This window comes from Lonchura striata, chromosome 10 (assembly GCF_050655825.1).
Source record: "Lonchura striata isolate lonStrDom1 chromosome 10, ASM5065582v1, whole genome shotgun sequence".
Classification (NCBI taxonomy): domain Eukaryota; kingdom Metazoa; phylum Chordata; class Aves; order Passeriformes; family Estrildidae; genus Lonchura; species Lonchura striata.
Genome location: NC_140712.1, coordinates 21,803,280 through 21,829,903, shown reverse-complemented (window position 1 = coordinate 21,829,903; position 26,624 = coordinate 21,803,280). Strand labels below are relative to the sequence as shown.

Genomic DNA, 26,624 nt, shown 5'->3' with positions numbered 1-26,624 from the left:
GCAGGAGCCTGACGGCTGCTGAGCCCCCGGAGCAGGAGATGAAGGCACCACCTTCTCCAGGCTTGCTCCAGCCCAGCTCCCAGGGGGCTGCAGACTCTGCTCAGGGAAGCAGGAGCTCTGAACCAATGCACATGGATGGGTCACTGCTTCCAGGGACCAAGTGACAGCCCCCAGCTGGCCCCCTCCCATCCAGACCCGGGCTTGCCATCCCACCCCCAAAGGAAACGCTGCTGATGATTAAAGAGCACAATCAGCGGGTTTTGTGCTCCCATCATTGGGTTTGGTTAAAAAGCCAAGACTTCTGATATTGTGATCTGGGCTCCTTACCAGCCCTGGCAGAACTGTAAAGAACTTGATTACGTTCATTGTCACGTCAGGAAATGATATTTTTCTGCTTTAAAGCAAGAATGTAGGATGACCTCATGTGTAAAAAGTGTTATGAAGTGTAAAAAAGTGTCAGGTCATTCAAAACACTCAGTGTTTGGTTTCTTGTAATATTACACAAAAAGGAAATGGTTGTTGCTGTCAAAGCTACCATGTATCATGTTAACAGCTCTATTTTTGCACTTACTATTGGAGCTGGCCAGAAAAGATTTTTATTGGTATTTCAACCCAAATCACTGGGAAAACCATGTCCAAAATTTGACTAAGACTGAAATGAAAAGTGATTTCCCTTGGAAAAGACAAACCTTTCACTTAAATCCTGTGGCTAGCTCTCCTTCTGCTCTTGCAATCAGAGCATGGAAAAGCTGCAAAGCAGCACAAATTTGGAGTAAATATGTTTTAAATATATGTATAAAATACACTTTTTAAAGTGTAAATATTCCTCAGGCCTGAAGTAATGGAAAAGCCCTACTAGTACTGCCAAGTATTACTGCTGCTCTGGTAGGCACCTCCACCATGGATATCAAAAGGATAAATGATTAAACTTTCCTGATGCATGCAGAGATGCCATGCAATAGTGGAGAATATTTTTGTGTCACTAAAATTAAAAAAAATATCTCCTTGTCCATTCTTTAATTAACTTATTTTTGCTGTTTTCTGCTCTTCTGCAGCAGGAATAGGTGGGTGGCCAACGTGTGGGCAGAGGAGGCAGAAGGACTGGCCCAGCCTCGCTGGCAGCAGCAAACCACACCACCGCTGATAGTCACATCCTACATGAAAAGCCACACCTTTTTTTTCTGTGATAGTCACACAACGAAGGACAAATAAAGCAGTCACAGCAGCACATTCCCACCCAGTTTTCTTTCTTAATACATGAAAGATCAGTGAGACAAAGCAGGGCATATTCCTTTGCTGCAGCTCAGCTCCCTTCCCACAGCAAGCAGGGACCACATGTATCACTACAGGCTTTGCATGCAGCAGAATGTCCTGCTGAAAGCAAGACAATTGTTTTATTATTTTCTTCATTATACATATTATTGCCAAGAACTTGAGCCTAAAATCTGGCTGTTTTTCTCTTCTTTTATAACACAAAACATTCCACTTTCATCAGCCTGAACAATAGTAAGGTGTCTCATCCTTTAGATATCATTATGTCTCCCTTATTATGTATAAAACATATTCAAGTACCCGAGGAGTATTCTTAGCCACCAAAAGCTATTTTTAGTTTTTAAACTTCCTGCGGGTCAGTTTGGCTACAGAAGCATCATCATTGCTGTTTCTTTTCTCTAAACTAACAACACAGCTCTGCAGAGTCAGACCTTGACCCTACAGTGCCGGGTACATGAATTTACCACTGTCTAAAATCCAAGCAGGAGTGAATCCCCAGTGCAGCACAAACATCAAACCAGATCAGCCAGAGAAAAACCAGATAATTCAACTCAGTGTTTTGTCTATTTAAACTCAGCAACATTATTTCTGTATGCTGAAATTTCTTTTTCCACAGACAGATGTAGTGTATTGTTTTATGTGATGTTTACAAATTTGATATATTTTCCTCAGGTCTATTAACATTCTCAACTTCAACCACTGAAGCATCTGCAAATTTCCTTATGAAGCTGTCTTCCTGTCCTTTTGAGCTGGGAAGCTACTTACATTTAGCCCTAATACTGTTCCTTTCAGTAGCCCTGACACATTTTCAATTACATTTTGCCACGCTATCAGTTCAAATTTCACATTCTAATTATAGCCACAAACACATCCATCCCAAACCAGCTCAGGGAAGGAGTGGTGCCCAGCTTTCAAAACTTCCCTGAAACGCACAGGAGGCCAAATTAGATTATGACAGACATTTCCATGAGCTAAGCAACTTGGAGAGCTTAACTTCTTAAAGAACAAGACCTTCCCAATCTTTCTGGCAGGCTCCCCAGCCATAATACTGCATGCTAAAGAAAATCTGAACTATTGACATACTCTCCTTTCAGCTTACTTAAATAATATTTTCCATACTTGTGCTCAATTAGTAGTGATATTTAAAAAGCAAATAATTGACATTATGCAAAAATACATGGACTTGAAAAATTCTGAGTGTAGTGCCTAAAGTTTGCTACAGCTTGTATTTCTTGGCCAAATATTCTAGTTTGCTATAAAAAAAAGGAGGTTTAGGATTAATTACTTATTCCAGGGGTTTACAAATAAAAAGCTTCTAAGCCTGCCTGGCATTATCCATAAAATACAAAGAAAAAGAAGAGACCCTTTAGCAATGCTCTATGTTCAGTTTTAGGCAAAGGTATTGAGCATTTACAAATGAAAAATGTTCATGATTTGAAATTTTATCAGTGTCCCTGCTATAAACCACTCTAAGAAAAGACACTGTCTTGTTTCAAATGTTGGATCACTTCCAGTATCTGGCAAATTTTAACATGTATCCCTGGCTTGCCAAACATGAAAGCTAGCTGTCAAATTCCTCCCAGATATGATAAAGATGGCACTCAGGATTCAAACTCTCATTTATATAAAATAACACATACAAAAGGTTTTTAGACTTGATATGGCATGAAGTTTAAATTCCAGCCTGAAGCATCTTTGCTGTGAAACATTATTTTAAGTAGATAACCACAAGCAATTACTAAAGAATTAGAACTTTATGGGCTATAAAATCCACTCCTCACCCCCAGAATATTACCCAGCTCTGGACTAGAAGGTACAGGAAAGGCAGCTGTTGCTTGTATTTGTGATTTTAGAGAAACACTATCTGTGAACTGTGGACTTTATAAAGCAGCTGCTGACCTACAAACAAGCTGGATTGCTCGGTCCTAAATGAACTCCTTGAGACTTAAAATGATTACTAATCCATTAGCACTGATAATGCTGTTTCCACAGTGACAGCTTAGTCAAGCTCTCAAAGTCCGATTTTTGATGCATTTGTCTTTGTTTCACTTTCTATCCAACTCAGCAGATCATTAAATTTTATATCACTGAGCAGATTTGCATTTACCTGTGTTATAGAAAGAACCATCAACTAGATTTTCCCACTAAAGAGTACTAAAGTGCCAGTTTAACTTATGTTTTTCAATTTTTTTATTTAAAAAAAAGACAAAATAGACTGATATTCATCTTCAAGAAGCAAAAATTACTCCTTAGCATATAAATTAAATACATTTTATAGTCCTTCCAGGGACTATAAATTTGCAAACAAACAAAATTAATGGCAAAATGGAGCAAAACACAGTTCTGTGTTAGAATACTCAAAGAGATGTTTCATGGCACATAAATGCTTTATTTCAGTCCTTACCCAAATAACACAACATAGATGTATAATCTCAGCCTCCCAAATGCAGATCTTTATGTGTGCTTGCAATGGTTAAATTATAAATCAGCAGCAGCAGTAGCTGACTGAAGGCCTCCTTTCAGCAACAGTGCACTGCAGATAAGCCATATGGAACATGAAAAGTTTCCAAGTGCAGCAATCCATCTGCATAATATCCCTCATAATCTTTTAGAAGTTCTTTAGGAAAAATATTATCTCCTACTTAGAGTTTGCCAAGAAAAAAAAATGGCTTAACTCTGATTAGAATTCATTTAATAAAAAGAATGGGGCTCTTTAGGTCTACCTGCCCATGCAGTATTGCAATTACAAATACTTTCTGTCCTGAATAGTTCCTCACAGCTTTAAAATTGGAAAGGAGAACTGTTTCAGAGTCTTGGTACTCAAGATAATTTAGTGCTATCAAAACAGTAATTACAACACAAATGGCAACCATTCCCAAAGAAAATGTTTAGTAGATTCCAAGGATTTATGCTATTGCTAAAATACTGTTCACATGTAAGATTATGGGCACTGGCTTCATCTCCCAGAACAAGCTCTAACATCTTGAATATTTGTACGGAACTGCCATCTTGTTTCACCAAAAAGACACCCCAAAAATAAGCAGGCTGAATAAGAAAACTCAAAGCAGGTATTTGAAAACACCACCTGAGATCAGTGTGTACAACAGGAAGCAGAGAGCCTCCCCAAAAATAAGGAAATAGGGTACAAACAATTCCATCTCTGTTTATACCGAACTAAAATAATGGGAATGTGGGACTTCCAGACACAGCTCTAATAATGTCACAATTCATGTTTCAAACACAGAACTTCTCAGATATGTGTCGACATAATATATTTAACATGCTTTTTCCTGCATAGCCTCCATTTAGTGCAAATTATTCAAAAGCAAGAGCACCACTTGGAAGACTCTCCTGACTTAATGTGAAAAGGGGTGGGAAATCAAAGGTGGGACCTTGAAAGGTAGAGAGAAAAGGCTGTACAGTAATCAGGGACCGAGAAATTTGAATAAGCTTTATCATGCAATTCATGTCAACATTAGATAAAGACTGGCTCTGGAATGCTTGATTTTTTTGATTTTTTTTTTATTATTTTTTAAAAGTCATTGTAATTAGCAAATACCAAATTTTAAGTTATATGCAGGAAAGAGCAGGGCTTTAAATGGTACCAGTTTGTTACAGTTATAGAAGAGTTTACAGTGGGACAATGTGTAACAGCTTTGATATAAAAAATCTTTACAACATTCCCAAAATATTTGGGAGTTTTTAATAAAAATGTATTATTCACTTCCTGTTGAGATTACCTAGTATTTCCAGTAAAACATAAAATTTAAGTTAAAATTCATCCTACTGCAAATTTAACTAACTTGCCTAGCATTCCATAGCCTACACTATGACTTACAGGGCTCCCATATGAAATATCACATCACTGATATGACATAAGCCGTACCAAAAAACCCTGGGTAAGTCACTAAATGAACTGGATGTGTACTCATCTCCAAGTATGGTGAAGAATGGCTTCTCACATGTTGTGTGTCACATGTCACAGGCTGTTAGGTACTCGGAGGGCTGTACCACAGGAACTGCCACCACCAATATTTTCCTTCTTCAGGTGCAGCTGCACTCCAGGAGCAATTGCCAAGGGAAGTGTTTTGTTCAGGTGAGCGCTGAGCGTCACAGCCCCCATGGGCCACAGCAGCTGCAGCAAAACCCTGGCAGGGAACAAGCCACAGACCCCCTGAGCCCTCTGCTGCACAAGCACCATCAGCTCATGGCCCAAGCAGTAAGATTATTCAAAAGCAACACTTTAAAAACTGCAGACATGATGAGGTCCAAAAGGCAGGGAGCAGTGAAGCAGTGGAGATGACCCTCCCCTCCTCTGGGCAGATCATGTGAAACAGTGGCTGAGGAACAGAGACTATCAAGAAGCTGCACTGCTGCTGTCCCTCCTGCAAGGTGGTTAATCCCTGGCAGAAGACACGACCAAACCCATGAACCTGAAGTCAAAAGATGGGATTACATTAAGTCTCCACTGAAATCAAGCCTACCACATAAAGAACAGCCCTTCATCTTGCTGTAGTTGCAGGAGATGCTTTGTTCTGGGTCTATTCTTTCCACGCACAGCTTGTGTAAAGTCACTCTCTCTTGATCAACAGATGCCATGGTCCTCACTTTGAAATTGCAAAGTAAAAATACACTTTTCTGTCACTACAGAATTTCAAAAGCACCAAATTCTGCAGCAACACAAGGGCTGCAGAATACACGAGACCAGCACAGCTTGAAGAACTTGTTCATACAATAATTATGTCTTTGTGTGACTGCCTGCATGAACTCCAGCACTAACAAGCAATGAGCTGTTGCGGATTTTCTTGGAGTCAATTTTCAATCCTACTTAACACAATGTCTGCAGAACAGCTAAACCCAGAACTCAATCCTTGACAAGTGTTTCCCGAGCAGTGGGTGTGAGAACTGGACGTTGTGTGTCTGCCCTATAAATTTCAAAAATAAAAATATTCTCCTAACACAGAGGAGAAACAATTGGAAAAACATGCTTTGCACAGCTGGGAAATAAAATCACGTTTCAGGCAGAGTAGAATCCAATCCCTGCCTATTGCAGGGCTGATTCTGCAGAGATTTTTGGTAGACAGAGCACACAAAAGCTCTGTACCAGTATTTGACACAGATTTAGGATTCTGGCCCTCCCAGCAGCACAGCCGCCAGAGGAGCATCCGATCCAATCTGAGATTGTAATGATGCACAGCCAAGTCAGCTGCCATACAGCACTCAGTGATCAGCTTTTTCTGGTAATTTATTAAAAAAATGAGAACATCACAGCAAATTTCAGTTCACAGCTTTAAAGTCATGTCACTGGTGTAACTGTGACAGGCCTGGTGTAGGACAGAGAGCACCCTGAACTGCAGCTACAGAAAATCACTGCTGGCAATACAGCAGCCAAGTACAGTTGCTATTAGCAAGACTTGAGAAATTTCTATAAAAAGATGCATTCTAGACAAACTTCAGATATCTATATGCTTTAAGTAGTGACTAAATCTGGAATTCATCAAAATGCAGAATACCAGCAGAGCATGGTAAATTTAAAGCACCGGCACTGTTTTAAAGAGGTAGAAGAAATAATGTATTCTTAACCCTAAAACACTAAATTTATTCACTGTTTTAGATACAAGGGAAGTACAGCTTTAGATTATTTGCAGGCGAACCAAAGCCGCTTCAAAAAAAATCTCAGTCTATCCTACTTCTCAAAAGTCTTTATATATCAGCAATGAAGGAATGCAAAACATTAACTCAGAACAAAAACTTTTTGCCAGTACTGTCAGCTTGCTTAAAGTCACCAATAATCTGATATTTTGAAATAAATAAATAAAGAGGTACGTTAATCGTCTGTACGGCCAAAGCAATTTCAGCACAGCCAAAGAATTAAAATATTGTTGAGTAAAACAGTATTACCAAATGCAAGATATGGAAAAATCAATAATAGTAAACAGGCAGAAAAAAATACTGTGGGAATTCAGCATTGAATTTAATCTCGCAAACTAAAAAGAAAGAGAAGGGGGGAGAAATGAAAGACAAAGACACCATCACAAAAGGCAACTGTTCTTTTCAGCACAAAATGCACAGTTGTCTTCTGTCACAGTACTGAAAATAAATATTTGCTCCCTTGACTACATTTAAAATTTTTTAAGGTAAGTGTTTTTTCCTAAACCATGAATGGGAACTAAAATCTTTAGGTAGAGTCTGTTTGTAACTCAGATTTATAGCAAACACTTCTACTAAAAAAAAAAAAATATTCAAACCACTATACACAAACACATAAAAATATACGTGTATATATATATATATGTATGTATGTATACATACTTATATATATATATAAAAGCTTTTGATGACTCATTCCAGACCACTTCAGTTTTCAAGCACTTTCCCTCTTTTTAAGGTAAGCTAGAAGAAAATTTTAGTCCTTAACCATATATAAATCCTCCTCAACCACCTCCTTAAAATGTCTCAAAGGTATTTGTGTGCCATCTCAAATTATTTGAAATGTTATATGCAGTATAATTACATTTACATAATCATTTAGCAAATCAAGCCCAATAATGCCTACATTTTCTCAGCATCATGGGCAGATTACCAAGTCTTTTCCTTCCTTCACTGAAATAATTTTTAAGCTTTTTCCTTCTTTTAAACATGCACCACTAATTCCCACAGTGTTTGGAGACCAAATCAAGTGGTTTGAACTACAAATATACATAATACTACACCAATACATGTTCTTCTATCAGCCCAAAGCTTCTTTCTTTCTTTATTCCCCCCAGGTTTTGCTCACTTCTGGCAGTTCTCCATTTATCAAATACACAGGAATGCAAAACAACACATCACAGTGCCAGCCTCCCTCCAATCTCCAGTGTGTGTTTAACCATCAGCATTCCTGGTGCCACCTCACAGTTCTGTAAAGCTGTGCTGACATTTCACATAGATTTGGAGACTTTAGTCACATACATTCAGCATCAGTTTTCATTTTCTTGGTTGCAGGGCATTTTCTTTTTAAGAAGAAATTTTTAAAATTATGGTGTAGCCTATGTTATAAAACAAATAAATAATTATTTTTTAAGCATTTGGCCCAGTTTCCACCATCTTACTTTTTAGCATTGAATAGCAAAATAGGGAAGCCCAAATTGCTTTGCAAATCCTTATCTAGATCGGATACACCAGGTATCTACCGAGGAAGGAAATAAGATCAATTAACTGAAGGTCATTCTCATCTAATTTTGTATGTGTACATCCAAGTATATATTTAGATACAATTCCCAGATCTTCATTTTCATATGAAGTCAACCCAAATTTAAAAAAAAGGAAGCAATGAACCAATTCAAGTGCTACCAAAACAAACTACTACGCACCAACAACAGTTCAAAATACACATTGGTTATTCCCAGCCTGGAAAAGAAGCAATGCTGGGAGGTGGAGAAAGCTGGATGAAAAACAAAACCAGAGAGCTTTTGGTTTATAAACACAGTGTTTCAACACCAACTTTTCTGTTTATGCTCCCCACACTGTTACACTTGTCTCTTGGCATATGCTCCATCTGGCTGGGGAGATGCATCTGCTTCTTCCTGCTGCAGGCTCTCCACGTGCAGCTGAGCTCTCCGTGCTCACTCGGAGCCAGGAGCCAACAATCCCAACTCTGATCCCAGAGATGCTCCTGACTACAGAACGTGCACTGCTCCTCTAACAGCTCCATTAAAATTTTGTGAAAATGAAGAAATGAAATGTATTTTAATGCAAGAAAACAGCTGATTACAGAAGATTAAACTGCCTTGTTGACCCTGCTGAAAGCAGCAGCAGGGTCATTTACCTGCTTTGCCTGAACTGTGACAAAACCACTCTCACACCAAGCCATCACAAATGTTACTCCCCATTACAGTCACCTATTCCCATGGTAAGGTATTTAATACAAACATCCAAATCATTTGCTGGAATTTATACCAGAGCAGTCCTTCCACAAGAATGAGTATGATTGCAATAATTACGTGCCATAGTTTGAGAGATTTTTTTTGTACCTTCTAGTTATCATTTTTATTACAGATCGTTACCTATTTCAAGGACAGCTGTCAATATCTGGGGTATAACCTAAGCCTTATTCAGCACATTATACTACACTGAAAACAGCATTAAACTACAGAGCACAGGAGAGGCTCATTAACTGACACCCACCTGGAATTCTCCTGGGCACAGATGCCAACTGGGAAAGTAGGTCACATTTTACACAGGCTCCTAAAAATCAAATCACCTCAGCCTGATGAGGTGAGATGAGGAACAAGCAAAACCCACCATGGCCAAGTGTAGGTGAAATAAACCCTGGTTTACTGTATCAATCAAGGAAAATTAAAACATGGAAAAAAGATTAAAAGCTGAGCTAAACAGGCAGGAGGAGCCATCTTCAGCCTTTGACTCCCAGAAGTGAGGCTGGGAGAGAAACAACTGTGCAACTGCTGCTTTCTGAGGCCTTATTGAGGGACAGAAGGACCCAAAATGGAAGTGCTATCTTACTGTAAGTAACCTGCAACAATCTCAATGTCCTGCACTAAAGAAAATATACAGTGCCTCTTCATCTCCCTCTTTTCTTTTGGATTTAAAAACAATGAATGCACAAAGTCTCAAATTGTTTTTTATACATTAAAACATTTTGTTGGCCATATGGATACAGAATCCTGATAAAACCTGAAATTCTTCCCATTTTATTCTGCAGAAATACTTCTTCCTTCAGGAAAAGTAATTACTTGTCAAGAATAATCTGTTACAGAAAAAAAGTCCATGAACATTAAAGCATCAAATGCTTTAACACCTACAGCAAGTCCTTCAAATCACAGACAGCACTTCAGCGTAACAATCTGCAACTATGCCATTATGGGTTTGTAAAACCAAATGCACAATCCCAGTATTTCAAGAATTCAAAGCACACACTGAATAAAAATTTCACTCTTCTCAATACCTCTATATGGTACATCTATGCTGTGCAAGAGCACTACCTTACACTCCAGCAACCTCAGAAAAGAACAGGTATAGGACAGCAACAGATCATTCCCATCTACAATAACATGTTCAGCAAAAGACGTAACTGCATGCATTAAAAAAAATTTCTAATATTCATTTAAGATGCCAGTGCTCTCACTCCCACTATGTTTTCACAAACATTCCAGCAGCAACAGAAGACACCAAGCTCTGGGCATATGAAAGCAATTCCTAAGCCAAAACCGAGCAGGAGACCGCTACAAAGGGAAGATGTCTCATCGATTTCACTTAATCATTTACAACATTTCTATCTACCCAGTACTGGAAATAAATAGCAGCAGATTTGTTTCCTCCATTACACAACTTCAGAGTTGTATGGAATTACCTTTCCTTCTAGTCCAGAAAAAGTCACCCTCCTGTCATGCACATCAGGACCACAGTGGCTCCACACAGTGAGCCTATGTCCCAATAAATGCCATTTGTCACATTCAAGGAGGGAAGTGTATTACTAAACTAAGATCTATACATTAGCTATAACTCCATAAAATAGAATTATTTTTTATAATTCAGTTTAGTATGAATTTGACAGGTTTTAGGTGCTTTGCTGCACTAATTTTCATTTGTTAAAACAGAATTTCAATGTCATTACAAAAAAGAGAAGCCATTTTACAATGTTCATTCAGCATGTTGCCAAAACGCTGGTGATGTCACTAAACATCTATCACACTCCAAGCACCTATCAATCCAGAAAGAAAAAACCCAAAAATATATCACAACCAGGCTAAAGAGCACACAGGGCTAATCTGAAGAGATAGGAAGCTGCATTCCTAAATTACACTGTATTTGAAAAATGAGAATAAAGTCCTGAATTCCACACTAGCATAAAACATTAAACCCAGAGAAGAAAATGAGAAAGAATCTGCAGATGAGTCCTTGCATGTTCCCCCAGAGCACACCTGCCCTTGGGTGCTAAGTGCACTTTTAATGTACTTGTCAATGTAACGTAATGTACAGGGTCAAACACTTGACCCTGGTATAAAAACCCACCAACAAGAAGAACCCAGAAAAGCAGCCTTGCACAAAATTATTCTGGAAGAGGTCCTTAGTCTTTGTGATGTGAAGAAGCACCATTACCATGAGTCACAACACAGAGAGGCCCTGCATGCAGAACAAAAGCCAGCTGAACTTGCATTCCTGTCTCAAACTCATGTGTCACCATCATTCTGCAGGAATTAGGTTTTTCCTTCCTCTCCAGTGGCTATCCCTTATTTATGCTAATCCACTGACTAAGCCTTCAAGTCTTCATGCCTTGTATTATCCCTCTCTTTAGAACTCAATGCTGAAGACAGAAGTTGGGGAGGGTTTTTTTCTGATCATTAAAGACAGTTGACAAATTAGCAGAGAATCTTCTCAGAAAGAAATATAAAACATTTGTCTGTATCTCAGTTTTGTCAATCTGATTTTTTGCTTGCACTCTCATGTACAAGATCAGCTAGTACCATCCCTTTACTCTGATCCCCTTGGCAGTAGGCTCTTCAGCTATTCAAGGCTAATCATTATTCTGAAATCATTCCTAAAAAGCAAGGCATTTGTTCAGAAGACAACTTCAGAATTTAAATTAAACCCTTAAGTCAGCCACCTGTTTTGGTCTATTTACAGGACTACTGGAGACATGCTCTGAAAAGGAGTTACAGTACATCAAGGCTCCAATTGCCAAGAAAATCCTTGAATTCTACTGCACCCAATTTAGAAATTATGTACTGAAAAGAGTTTCTATTTAAAGCTCAAACATTATAAAAGTAGATGAAACTAATACCTTGGAGTAAATATATCATGTTATTCTATTACTGCAGAAACTGCAATCATTCTGCTGCTATTTTAATTGACAGTCACTGGACAACAAATTTAATTAAGTTCATTTATTCCACAGATTGACTTTTTTTGGCTTTTTTAATTTTTGGCTGAACAAGGGGCAGCAGAGGTGGTGTTCAAGATATGACTGGTAAAGTAGCTACTACCTCAGAGGAGAAAGGGCCAACTGTAATTGTCTGTTAGGCTGAGGGCACTCTTCTGACCTTTCTCTTCCACTCAGTCGATTTTTTCTCCCCATTAAAACCTTGAACATTTCTCCCCCTCCTTCCCCAGAAAAACAACCATTTTTCACACCTCTATTTCCATTGCCAAATGTGATTGAAATCAAACATGTTTCCCAGAAACTGGCAGGGGGTGGAGGGCAGATGGGAAAACAACATGGCTGTAGAGACAAGTTATTGCCTTAGAGAAACCCAACTAAAAGCAGTAGTTTAGATTTTTATAACATGGTATTAAATAACTTTAAAGCATTTAATTAAAATATCTTAACATGCTCTACATTGCTCTATGTTTTAATTATTAAGGAGATAAGAAGACTGATGTGTCTTCTCAAATTGTTACCTCAACGATATCTGAGTTGGTTCTGCTTTCATGGGGCTCGTTGTATTCTGTGTATTTTAGTAGAACTTTGTCCATGTCAGTGCTGGCATACTGAAAGAGTTTGTTAGAGCTGTTAAAAATGATGAGTGCTATTTCACAGTCACAGAGCACACTCAACTCATAGGCCTTCTTCATTAATCCAAACTTCCTCTTTGTAAAGGTGACCTAGAGAAGAAAGAATAATGATTGATTTATTTTTTTAAAACAAATGACAAGGGTTTGAAGGAAAATAATGAAGGTATACACTGATTGAGCCTACACCATTTGCTCCTACTGTAATATGCAGCTTAACACAAGAACTGCCTATATTATCTGGTGCCAATTTTAGGGCCCTATGTTCTCTATTAGAATAAGTTAAATAATTACAAAATACGTCCAACTCTTCCACTGGTAAATAACTACCAAGGAGAGTTAAATTTTAGTTAGAGTTTTAGTTAGAATAGGATAATTTAGCTTTCTTTCCTCTGTTCAATAGACTGACTTTCCAGGTATCATGGTATTTTCTTCTGTGGTACTCACAACCTTAATTATAATTTAAAAAAAAAAAAAAAACCAAAAAAAAACCCGAACAATTAATGGAAGTGACACTTACTATGCACTATGATTTCTAATTATGTAAAGCTAAGAATTTTGCTATTTTGTTGCTATTAAGTCATCTTGACTTGTTTCTTGCCACTTGGAAATATCAGGAAACAATTGTTCTGTCCAGTTAGAACTGCTGTGGGGAAACAAATCCATTACAGACCATGACACAGGAGCATCTGCCCATCAGGGAAGGAGGAAAGAGTTATGAAAACTACCATCAGTTATAATTTTTAAAAAAAGTTTAAAAACTCTCCTTTCAAAGGCAGCAGCCAAGGATATCAAAGTGTCAATGCATTTAACATCCCACTATTACAATTCCAAGCACAAGCCTCTCTGACAGGTGAAGAATCCACATGCCCCATGTCCCACAGACAACACTCAATGAGCTTTTGCAAGAGAGGAATGAAGTAAGACACAAGAAACAATCAAACCTGTTTTCTGAGTGTCTGTAGTTTAATTACCAAGCTGTACAGCAAGTTTTTGGGAAAATGGATGGGAAACTTCTTCTGTATGTACACACCTGAAGGCTTTTTTCTCCTCATTGTCTCACACATATTACTTTTTAATACCATTAATAATATAAAGTATATCCTATTCTTCCCACCACATTAACAGTCTCAGAGGATACACAGCTGTTGCTCTTCTGACACTTAAAAGGTTATTATCTGAGTATGAGCAGGTATAGAGAGGTACTACTGCTTAAGTGTTTGTCAGGAAAATGGCTTTATAAACAAGATGTGTGTGTGCTGTGTCACCTGGAGAAGTCCTCAGACAAAAGAATTTAAGGTTTACTGCCACTGAGGACCAGCAGGATCCTGGACAAGTGCTCTCCATTTCTTTTCTGGAATTTTATCTTTTTCATCTCTTGTAAGGCTGCTTCACTCGTGAGATTCTCAGCTGGCATCAACTTTTCTCTAGGTGCTTGGACAGTGCTTAGCACAAACCCCTCTACCACAGCACCCTGAGCATTTCTACAATGCACACAGATTATTTTAAACTCAGTTTTCATTTCAGAACCCGAAAGCAGTCCTAGTTCTCTAAATTTCTCTTTTTCCCTTCCATTTAGGACCATGCCAACCTCAAAAAATATTTTTCTTTATTGCAGGTAAATAATTTCCACAGCACTATTTTAACATAGCTTAGCAAAAAAATGGGTGAGGAGGAGACAGCAAAGGCAGCAAGATTGAGCTCCTTTGATATCTAATTTACTGTGCTGGATTCTCTTCAGCTTAATGAAGATAAATGTCCTACAGCTCATTCAAGAAGATAAAGCTGCTTAATTAATAATACAATGACAGTCTCATGACAATCATAATCCCCCTGAGGAATGGTCTATATATTCTGTTTTGAGCTCACATACAATCCCATCAGAAATATGATGCTTCTGACAAAACAGTAGTTTTTCTTCCCACACAAGTTACATGAACTTGCTTTGCAGACAAAGCTCTGTCCCATTCTAATTATATTTTCAAACAAAGAAAATCTAAACCTCAAACTGAACACCCAATCAAGGACATCACAGGCATGTCTATGAATGACCTACTCACCAGCTATACATGCCATAGAAAACCTGATAGGGCACAACTGAACTACACTTGCTGTTCAAAACAAACCCTGAATGCCCTCCTTATCTGGATCAAAGAAAAAAAATGTCAAAGTAAATATCTTATAAATGCCCAGTGCATCAGGGCATTCTAATATGTTAAAATTCCATTTCCTGGCAACCAAAACCACAGGACACCAGTGGGATGAAAGCCAAAGATACCTCTACATTAAAAAATTAAGATTCCACTAACAAAAACTATTTAATCTCTTTAAAACCTTGTAAAAACAAGATGCAATGTGTTTTCATCTGAGTTTCCAGAGGAAAAAGGATAAAGCCTAATTCTACTTTTAAGTTAGAGCTTAAATCCTCTTCCTCATCACTAAATAGCCCAAAAAGGTGCTAGCCAAAAACCTGCCAGAAACAAAACTAGAATTTCATCTCCCTATTTTGCTTCAGTCACAGCAATGGTCTAAGTGGTCTAAAATTTTATACAAATGCACTGATCCTCTCCATTGTTTCAATCTGAACAATGGGATGGGGAGTCGAAAGAAAAAAAACAATTTCTCCTGGGGGAAAAAAAAAACAACAAAACACCTCACCAAAGTCAGGGTAGAAGTGCAAGCTATTTGTTTCTCAAGCAGAACAAAACCAAGGTTGCCCAATCAAATCCAGATTAATTTTAAAAAAGGACTAATTGGGATCAATTTCCATCTCCTCCATGTGCTTTAAGTTGTAGAGCAAGAGCTGAAAAGAACTGAAGTCATTAATTCATCTACTTTTACTACGTGTACTTAAGACATTTATCTACATCAAACATAAAGTCACTGGGTGATTAAAGCTGTTCAAACACAATACTTGGCTTTCTCCCAAACTCCAATAATACTTTTCTTGCTATATATAGACTTCTCAGAGTTTACATTGCTTTAAAGCGACACAGGGAGAAAAACAATCTTGATTTCACCAACAAAACAATGGGCTCTGAGCTGATGTGTCAGCAGCAAGAGAGTCCCATGGAATTCTGACATTGCCCCAACGTCAAGCTGCTGCTCAGAAGTTAAAAAAGGAAATCAAACAGCAGGAAGGGAACAGAACAAAACAGCAGCACACCACTATACAAGTCCATATTTTGTCTGCACCCTGAATTCTGAGGCCCTTGGCCATCAGAAGTAATGGAGCAATACTCTAAAAGGTTCAAGGAAAAGGAGCAAGAGGTATGAAACAAATTCTGTATTAAAACAACTAAGCAAGCAAGCCAGCTATAGCCTGAAAAAACTTACTTAAAGAGAAAATAAGCAAGTGTGGACAGACTCTAGATAGGAAGTCACTGCTGGCTCTTCCATACAAGAGATGAATAATTGACAGAACCATGAAAAAGGACAAACAGAATGGTGTTTCTTGAAACAACAGGCAATAGACCGATAGAAAATTCTTGACAAAAAATGTTGTAAATGCTGCAACATTATAAGGACTCAAAGGATAACTGAACTTTCCTGGTGGGGGGTGGGGAAAACAAACAAAAAAAAACCCATTAATGGTTACTAAATATACGGAAACCACATCCAGCTCAGGAAATCCCTGAGCTAAGAATAGTTAAAAGCTGGAAGAGGATTACAGGGCTGTGTACATGTGCATCTCCAGCCCACACGTATTTGCTCATGACCATCACTGGACAAAGGATGTTGGCCAGCAGCACCTTTGGCCTCAGCCACCAGCACTGCTCTTTAAGATCTTAATGTAGTAAGATCATTCCTCTAATAATTTGCCTTAAAAATGACAGCTTCCAGTTATCCCACTATATATTTTCAGTATGCAACTAAGATTTTATTTTGTATCTCATGTAGCAATTCAGAAATTAAAAAAGGAAGCATTACTGCAAGAGTCATCAACTTTTGGTACTTTTCAAGTTCACAGGGCACCTCTCTGTTAGGGCACAAGCAGCCAAGTGAGCAGCTTTCCCTGAAACACTCATTTTGAGCCCTCTTCCCCTCTTCTGACTGACAATTTTTAAAGACTGTTGTAGCAAACAGCTCTTACAAGAAATATAAATCAATGCTTTTAAATGGAACATAACAGAATTTGTTACTGTATCCAAAGGACTGAGGATACTGCCCACAGCTACCTCAAATTCCTCTGTTGAAGTGCTACAGAAAATACCTTAACTGGATCCTTCCTGAATTTCTCATCCTTTCTCTGCCTCCAGGAGTAAGTGCTCCCAGTAGTTACCAGATCAAGCCATGTGTCTGTTTAAACACCCCTCCACTCTACTGCTAGCACAGTAGGGCACCATTTAAATAGAAACAGCAATTTTAAATTTTAAGTAGTAAGAGTTATTACTTATAAATAACATTTTTTCCTCAAACACTCATAAAATCATTGAGGTTTCTTATTCATATTCCGGCAAGGGCACCTGTGGATATATGAAGACAAAGCTTAGCTTTAGAACAGTGAATTAGGATGAATGTATTCAAACTTTGCATTAATTTTTAAGATTACTGATGGGCCTGTTCATGCAGAATTCTTGTTTCTCACCTGCCTATTCCGTTCATCCATTATTCTCGTGATCTGTATTTTCTTTCTCCCCATTTTCGTCTCTTCTTTCTTTTGTTTAGCAATCCAGAAATAAACTAATCCGAGAAATGTCCCTCTTCAGTGTTCTAACACATGATACAGTTTTCTTTTACTTTATCTTCAGCTTGAGAAACGGTTCCTACTTCTTCTTATAAGCACCTAAAAAAAATTGAAAATATTAACATACAAATTACTAAGAAGGAAGTATCATTAAAAACCCATAGAGCCAAAAAACATGTGCACCACGAAATTTCTGTGAGAAATCAAGTGTTTTCATTAGTAAAGTATTACACTACACACTGTCTTCTAATTAAACTCCCACTGGTTTGCTGCATTCTACATACAAACTACAGACTTAAAATGACCAATCATTTCACACACTTCCAACTGAATGCCTCAAAAATACAATTATCAAAGGGGTGGTGCTCATCACTTTAAGCTTTAGGCCTTTAGTTATCTGAGGTTTCACACATTTACAAGTTTTGGTAAACTCCATTCAATATTTTAGGAAATCTTATAAAGAAACATTTTGTGTTGCTTGTTTTCTCTTAAAACTTTCACAAACTAAAAATTATCACAAAAATAACAAAACAAGGCCATGAAAATATCAAGTTTCTTATCCTAAGCCAAATTACATCTCCTTTTGTGAGCCAATTCTTGGAGTTCCATTGGGAAACAAGAGGGAGAAGGAAAGAGGAAATCTCCCTACTGAAAAGAGACCAGAGAAAACAGTTTTGCAACAAAACTATTTCATGGTTACCATGACACCAAGGAAGACCGGAGACCTGACAGAGTTCCTCTCTCCCCAATAACCTGTAAGTGCCACATCTGCCAATACCCATTTGCAGCCCAGCACTGTTTCATTGTTGTATTGTTCACCAAGAGAAATGTGCAGGAAATTTGAAAAGCCAGAGTGTCATCAGAATTAAATCTGCATTGAACTACCTGATATTTAACAAACTTCAAATGTATTTCCAGTTAAAAAACTGCTAAGCCATATTCCAGACACACTGCTTGAATTGTAGGATAACATTAATTGAAGAAAACTGGAGAAAAATTTAAATTAAATGACTTCTAGAACATGAAGAATATACTAGAATATATAAATATGAAATAGGTACAACTTATTTACCTTATTATCACCTAATACTCATTCAAAGGGGTAAAACCAACCCCAGTATTAGCTGATAACCTCTCTAACTTCCCAACCCAAAACATTTCCTGAAGTAAAGCCTTGCATATTTTAATCTGGGTGTCACCATGCCATATCCTTGAGGCCATGTGTAGAAAGTGGTGCAACCACATCACCATCAGACAGTTAATGAGCAGAGACAGCAAAGGCGATTAGTCACAGGCTACACTTCACAATACATTCAATTTACACCGAGGAAACAGACATGATGTTCTTGGGAGGAAAAAAACAGAGGTGGAGGAACATCACAAAATGAAGGGATGTCATTTTCTATTTACCTGACAGCAACAAAGGACTGCTTTAAAAAAACATCACAAAACGCCCAAGAGTATGTAGAAATACTATTTCATGAAATTTAAATTAAAACAACACTTAGACAGTATGATGTCCACTGGTCTAAAGGATATGCACTAAACACTGTCTATAAAGCAAAACATTTGAAAACATCCATCAACACTGCACTGCTTTTGTTTTCTTCATGAAAAAGGATTTCTTCCAAGGTGCTGCTAAGAAGATAATTAATAGACAGTGAAGACCAGATGAAGCAGCCTCTACACAACCTACAGCAACCAGGGAATATCTTCCAGGGAAACAACAGTTGGCATATCAATTTATCCCACTTTTCTTTCAGAAGAATTTCTCAGCTCATGCTATGATCACACATTAAATTTAGTTCTGGAAAAATCTGGTTGCATCCCTTGAACATACTTAATCAAAGGATCGCTAACCAACTCTTAGAATTTGTTTTCTCCTTCATGTGTGGCTTCATTTTTTAAATCTATCATTTGAAACATGTATTATTGAAACAGTTCTCTGAATACAGAATTACCAGAATTACTCTGCTTTTAAAGCCCTCCCTCAATCTTCACCAGTATGCAGAAATGGCCACCACAAGAGGCCAAAGATCCATCTGGTGCAGCATGTTATCTGTGGCTCCTAGCAGATATCACTAGGATGGCCAAGGAAGAACACAGGAATAGAGTAATAAAAATATAAACCACATATTAAATGGTTTTGAATCAGGAACTTCTGAAGTCTATCTGCCTCCTGTGACACATACTAAAAAGCAAGTCTATGCAGTGAATAAAATAAGGAACTCTGGGGAAAAGGGAGAAAGAAAGATAAATATGATGTGAGATGATATAAGTACTAAAGAACACAAAATAAGAGATGCACAAATGTTTTGTATGAGCTAATGGAAGGCACAGTAGCAGGGAAACTGTTATCTGCTCTGTGCACTGTCACACAAAGGGAAATGGGAAATAGTAATTTTCACCAATACTCTGTTACAGCTTTGGGGTGTCATTTCAGGTCTTTTACAATGCTCATGCTCTAAGGCATAAAAACCTCAAGCTATTCTCCATTTACCATAGTTCACTGTTCCCTCTCATCTCAAGGTCTGACTTTCTTCAACCTTCAATACTTGTATCACTTAGAAAATCCCAATTCCTGTCTGCTTGTGTGCCCAGCCCGGTCCAGGCTCTCCCTCTGCCACAGGTTGCTATGGACACCGGGAGCTGCCCTGGAATTGCATTTTCCAAAGGCAGCCCAGCTCCGGGATGCAGCATCCCTGGCATTCTGAAGTCCCACTCAAGGTGATTTTCAAAGCTCAGAACTCAAACAGAAGTTTGGCTTGAGCTCAGGGCAGAAAGGATCTTGACACAGCTGTAAAATCAGAGAAAACTGTGCAGTAAAAAGGCACTTTCCATGCATGCTCAGAACATCCCAATGGGAAGTTACTACCAGTGACAAAGGCACATTACATTTCTAATGAGAACAAGGACTTTTCCTTTTACTCATCCTTGATCATGTCAGAGTTGTGGTTTTATTTTCTATCCTGACTAGTAACAAAACTATGTAAGATAAGATATGAGACTGGGTTCAAACACAGGGTGCCATTAGGAATGTAACTAAAAAAAGTTTTCGTTTTGCTAAAACATAAATTGGATTACAAACATACAATTAGGTGAAGCTCTTAATTCACAAAGCCATTTCACCTAGAATATCAACACACTTCTGCCCAAACAAAGGAAAACCTGCTGATATACACATGAAGATCGACCCACATTTACATCTGAGACTAAATATGAAACTAACACAAAGTCCCCTTGATGAAGTTCTACTTCCTTAAGTGACAGAATTGAATCACCAAAGCTGCTTCACATGACTTGCACAGGCATACAGCAGCAAAAGTAAGTTTGTCTTAAAGAAGGACTTCAGGGTATATATTAAACAAAATAATTAGAGTAAGAAGAGAAAAAGAAGGGAAAAATCCCACATGCTTCATGTTGAACTTCAAATGGAAAATTATGTCAGCTTGCAATAAAGGCAAGAAAAATTATATTTGTCCTGTCCAGGTAATAGTCTCTGTATTTGTTTAAAAGTAAACTATTCCAAATTTTCTGGATTTATTCTCTTCCCCAAAACATGTGAAAACTGCACACTAATTACTGACAGACAACAGAACCATACGCAAAAACATACCCTCACAACTGCACATCTTCAGGAGCTCATCCGATTTGGTTGCCAAGATTGCTCTCAGTTTCACAGATTGTTGAGAGAGATGTAACTTTAAAGCAAGGAAACTGTATTTGACCTATTTAAAAAGACTATTTCAATGGTTCAGTGGAAGCACATTATAACTGTGCAAAACTGCACAAGGTCTGGAAGCCTCCTGGCAGAACAGGTTAGGAAAAACTGTGTCAGAATCATACTCCTTCCATTTAATTTCCTTTTATTTCCCTCTGACTCTGTTTTCTTGAAACTTCCATTTCACCACCATGGTTACAGGTTACATCTGACAGTCCCGTCTCCTCACGGCTCATTTACTGCAATGCACACAAAGGAACGTGTCCTGACGTCAGAGCATTTGCATGAAAACACAGATCTGCAGAGATGCATCTTCCACGAGCCTTGGCTATGGCTTACTAAATAGCAGAGAGTAGTTTTTACTAAACCAAGATTAATAGGTCTTTTTCTAGTCTTAAAGGAGCCTGTGCAGGTATTTTTGTAGACATGGCCCCCTCAGCATGAACTGGTGAGCACAGACTGATTACAGCTGAACTGCACTTGCTGGTTATTCTGACGTTTTGCACACTCACATCAGCAGAATATAAAAATTCTCATTCACAGCAACACGGAGATGAGCCCCACCACGTGTAGGCTGCTGCACACCCACAAGGCAGATCACACAGAGTATCTCATTTTTCCACAGTACTAATAATGGACAAATGTCAGTGTCCTCTCTCCCTGCCCCACAGCGCTGAGTAGAAGTAGCTAGGAAAAGAAAAGGAGTCAAAGAATGTCTTCACCAAAGTAATTTATCTAAAGGTTAAAGGGCTGTGTGGAACACGGCCAAACATGATTCTCAGACTCCATTTCACTGTCCAGAAGTGAGAAAGAAGAACATTTTCTCATTCAGCACTTCAAAGAGATGCAAACCATATAAAGTAAGTACCCAACTGCAAACACCTTTTTTTCTAAATCCCATACTAATTACACAAAACATGTTCACTCAGATATGACTGCACTGACACATGGCGAGGTCCATGGGATGTCATCTCTGTGCTCTGGACATTCTGCCAGCCCTGCTCCAAAATTCAATGCTACCACCTGGAAGTTAAATTTGAAAATTAAAATTCCCAGCAAAGGGATTTTTCCATACCTTTATGTCTGCACTTAACAGAGGCACACGCAGATCCTTGCTGGGGTTTTTTGCAGAGGTGTGCAAAACCAGTACCAAAGCAGTTTCTCCAGCCACATTTCTATAGCCCTGTCACCATACATTGCTGTGAGTAATGTCAGAGAGAACTGTTAAACAATCACACGGCACCCTTCCAAAACCAGGGTACATGCTGTCATTTATCTCTCCCTACTTGCTGAACCACAATCCTAGGAAATAAATCTTTTTTTCATCCTGAGTTTAGAAGCCATTCTTCTCCATCCAAGCAGAGCCTCACAGTAAATGAGAGTGGCCTCACAGCTTCAAGGTCCTCAGCCACCAAGTGATACACAAGCATTGTTATAAAACAATAATATAACCCTTAGCCAAAATTACTTTTTTTTTTTTAAGTGGGACAACGTAAAAAACAGGAAGCCATAAACAATTCTTTATTGATATTCAGGTTTTATGCATCATAAAATACTTGTACCAGAGATGTGTTATTCTTCCCAGCTGAAAGTAACAAGACAATTTAAATAAATTATACTTTTAAGATTTGTGGAGTTTTGTAACCGAACACGGTCCTCATCTTCCACACTAACATCAAATCTATTTTTGAGCTCCTACTTTGTAAGTAACAGAGCTTTTCAAATCATGTTTTGAAGGCATTATAAAAGATCATAAAGTATTTTCAAAAAATATCCTTACTGAAGAACTGCACCTTCCAAGTACTACTTAAATCTACCATTGCTGGAAAAGGCCCTTTCTGCCATTTCCTCCATGCATTCAGTCCTGCCTAAGATGAAGTGGAAGAACTCCATTTTCTTGCACACAGAACTACAGAAATCTGAACTGTATCAAAAATGAACTAAGATTCAAATGTCTGTTTTAAAAACAAGTTTTATTACTCCTAGAATGCACTTTTAAGTTAAGATTTTCCTGACCTGACAGACCAGTTTTCCAGAACTATCAGCATCACCTATGACAGTACTTGCACTCCTAGACAACGTGACAAATGTGGCCTTGCCCAGGATCAGGAACAGCCAGGAATTCTGTTCTGGTTAGTTACTTTCAATTAAATGTTAAGATTTAATAATACTCAATACTCTGACTATATACTTTTTCTTGGCCTACTCTTCAGACCAAAAAATCTCTATAATCCCGAGTATTTATAATTTATACTCCCTAGAACCAAAGCAGCCATAATCAAGCTATATACATATTTACTACATCTTTTCAAGTAACACTAAATTTTATTTTATTATTCCCATCCATAACTTTGGTATTTTCTAAACTAATTTATCCTTGCATTCTCAAAAATACTTTAGAACATAACTAGAAAATAAGATCTGGAAACTGCTGAGCTAACAGTGGAGAAAGACTACAGTAAGAGAACTAAACTTTCAATACTGGATTAAAATCCAATTTTAGATACAAGCAGAATATAAAATCTTAAGTAATCACAAGAATTCTGCTGCCAGACTCCTACAAACAGATTAAGAAAATAACTGCATGACTGAATAGCTGTCTGGAAAACATGCTCCAGAGAGTTTCTCAAGAAACTTGCTCCTAATTTATCATGTAATTTGTTGAAAGAAGTGCCTTTTCCACGGTATACAAAAATAGCCACAAACAAAGATGATTCAGGACACTGTTAACAAAACAAACCCCAATATGTAAAAGCTGAGGCCAAAAGGACTGATTTCCTACTGAATGAACCAGAGCTTTTAAACAACTGTGTCAGTTTGATCACAATTTTAGAACTTTTGATCAGATAAATTCTCCCCTTTTTTTTTCCATTTACAGCTGTTGGAAAATTAATGAACTAGATGCAGAAATCTAAACTTAAGTTTGGCTATGATTGCTCCATAACAGAAGAGCATTTGCAGGTATTTAATTAGTGTAAAACTGATGTTTGACAGCTTTCACAATGACAAGCTCAAAGTGCAACTCGAAGCATTTAAACCCAGCTTTTAACCCCATAGACATCAGTACATTATAAGCCACAGAAGCAAGGTTTCTTTCCTGAAGCAAAATATACATATAAAACACATTAAATGTTTCTCAAGATCAAAAGCATTTGCCTCATTCTTATCAGGAATTTGTAATGACTGTGGAACTTAACTACCATGTGGCCAAAAAATGGCACAGAGCCACATCTGTGTTATTACAACTCCTCTTGGGCTCAAACGAAGGGAGCCACCAGAGGAACCTTCCAAAATTCAACCTTCTGCTAAGAACATGTCTGCCAGAGATGGCTTTAAATTATACAACACTTGACCCACAATAAAAGCTGCCACAAAACAGCACTCCTTTGTACAGGAGACCCCGTGAAATGTATTTTTTATCCTCGTCTTGGGACGGGGATCACCAAAACCTTGCTGTTGTTCTCAGCAGGGAAAATAAATTTCATGGTTTAAAAGCAGCCTAATAATGACTGGGAAAGAGTCAGCTGAACAAGACATCTTCACACAGCACTGACCATTAACTAAACAACAAACAACTAATAGTGTGATCAATTAAAATATTCTCATCTTTTTCTTCATCTTACAATAAGAGAGAATAAAATACATATACAGTACTGTTCAGTTGCCTATTAATATATTTACCAACCAGAATGGAACTTTCTGGTTTTGCAACACCTTTATACTTCATTAATCTTCTTCAGGCTCACTGATGCATTTTTAGATAACACTTAACATACCGTTAAGACATAGCTTTAAGAAAAAATATTGTCATTGTGAAATCTCTTTCCAGAAGTCTTCATATTTCATCAGTTACAGCAGTGACACTCAAGCTTTAATTACTGCTACCTTGGCTCATTACCTCTCCCATCTCAATTTAACTTTATCAATAGATCAGAGAATACAGATAATCTGATTTTGCATAGCAACATGCATTTGGCAAAGGTGTAGCTCATTATCGCCGAGTTCTCACTATGGCTCTGCCCCACTTGTCACATCTCTGTTTATCTCTATGGCAATCAGCAGAGCACACAGAGCACTGCCCTCCCCAGAGCTACTCACTGTACACAGACAGGAGATGTTTCACAGTTCCTGGAAGAGAATTCAGCTGCAAAGTCCTAAATTCACCTGGTCAGATTTCTGTGAAATTCTAGATAAGATGCATCACTTTTTTTTTTTTTGGTCTATGTGGTCACTAATCGCTTTCATCCCTTCATAGATAATTAATTTAAAGGTTTGCTCTGTTCCTTTTTTTAACATGGTCATGCCAGGCTGAATTCAATGGGTGGAGCGTTTTAAACATAAACAACAATATGTTAAACAAAAAGGTTTTAAGGTTCCTGGCATTTCTATATAGAAAACCTTACCCACACAAAGCACTGTTGTTCCTTTTGTCTCTGAGAACATGATTTAAGTAGATCATCCTTTCTGAGGAGTACTGAAGCTTTTTTTGTGTGTGTTTTGGAGGGGAAACACTATTTTACAACCATTTAGAATCTCAACCTATAACCTACATGTAAAGAACTGAACATTCATAAACCAATACTAGATAAAAATATCCATATGTATAAGTTCTGACTTACCATAACCACACCTCACACTAGATTATTTTGCAGAAAAAAACCACACAAAAGCAACATCGAAAAAGCACAAATACAGTGCACTAATTTACACACAATTCAAAATTAAACAAGGTGCCAACTGAGCTAAATCAAGCAGCATCCTGACACAAGACTTGAAATGTATAGAAATTAAGACAGGCAGAAAAAATACTCAGAACACAGCACATACTGTAGGGCAATGTTATGAGATTACTCTTAATACTTCAAATACACTCTTTAAAATTGCATTCAAATTCTACAGGCTGCAGTTCACTTTCCTTGGAGCAAATGCCAAAGCAGCAATTCTGCAGTCAGGTAAAGCAGTGTCTGTGCTCAGTACATTCAAACTGACTGGTGCAGAACTGGTACATTTTTCCCAAGGCAAGAATAGAAATCACAGCAGATTTCTCCCTAGGAAAGGTGTAAATAAAAGACATTTGTGTCTGTCTTTTACTTTCTTCTACTGGAAAAAACACCCCAGAACATAAATTATGAGGTACTCTTATTTGACACAGAGTTTCCCTATTGTAGAAAATTGTACAAATTTGGTATTTCAGCAAACTGATTTTTTGGATTTGCATCAAGAGTTCTAGAACTCCATGACGTCTAAATATTAGCTAATGAGTAAACTTCTAGTAATTCTTTGTTACTTTTTACGAAGAGCAGAACTGTCCCCTGTGCCTGCGAAGTACAAACTGTTGAGGTAATACACAAACAGCCACAGGACAGCAACTTCAACACATGTTCCTGAACAAACATAACAGCAATCAAAAACATTTACAGCTGACTCCAGGAATGT

At 37.9% G+C, this 26,624-nt stretch overlaps 1 protein-coding gene across 9 annotated transcripts in view; it reads right to left on the bottom strand.

Annotated features, from left to right (window-relative positions):
* The window catches only part of MEF2A (myocyte enhancer factor 2A), an 81,648-nt gene that overhangs the window by 30,441 nt on the left and 24,583 nt on the right, over positions 1-26,624 (bottom strand). For 7 of the 9 annotated variants that reach the window (XM_077785929.2, XM_021552595.4, XM_021552597.4 and 4 more), the window contains exons 2-3: positions 17,369-17,566; positions 12,670-12,873 (exon numbers count right to left, since the gene is read on the bottom strand). In XM_077785929.2, coding sequence (XP_077642055.2) covers positions 12,670-12,873; positions 17,369-17,422 — 258 coding nt within the window. In that variant the 5' untranslated portion in view covers positions 17,423-17,566. Of the gene's footprint in view, positions 1-12,669; positions 12,874-16,116; positions 16,173-17,173; positions 17,247-17,368; positions 17,567-26,624 lie in introns of all 9 variants that reach the window. The other 2 variants (XM_085588940.1, XM_085588939.1) reach the window with 2 other exon arrangements.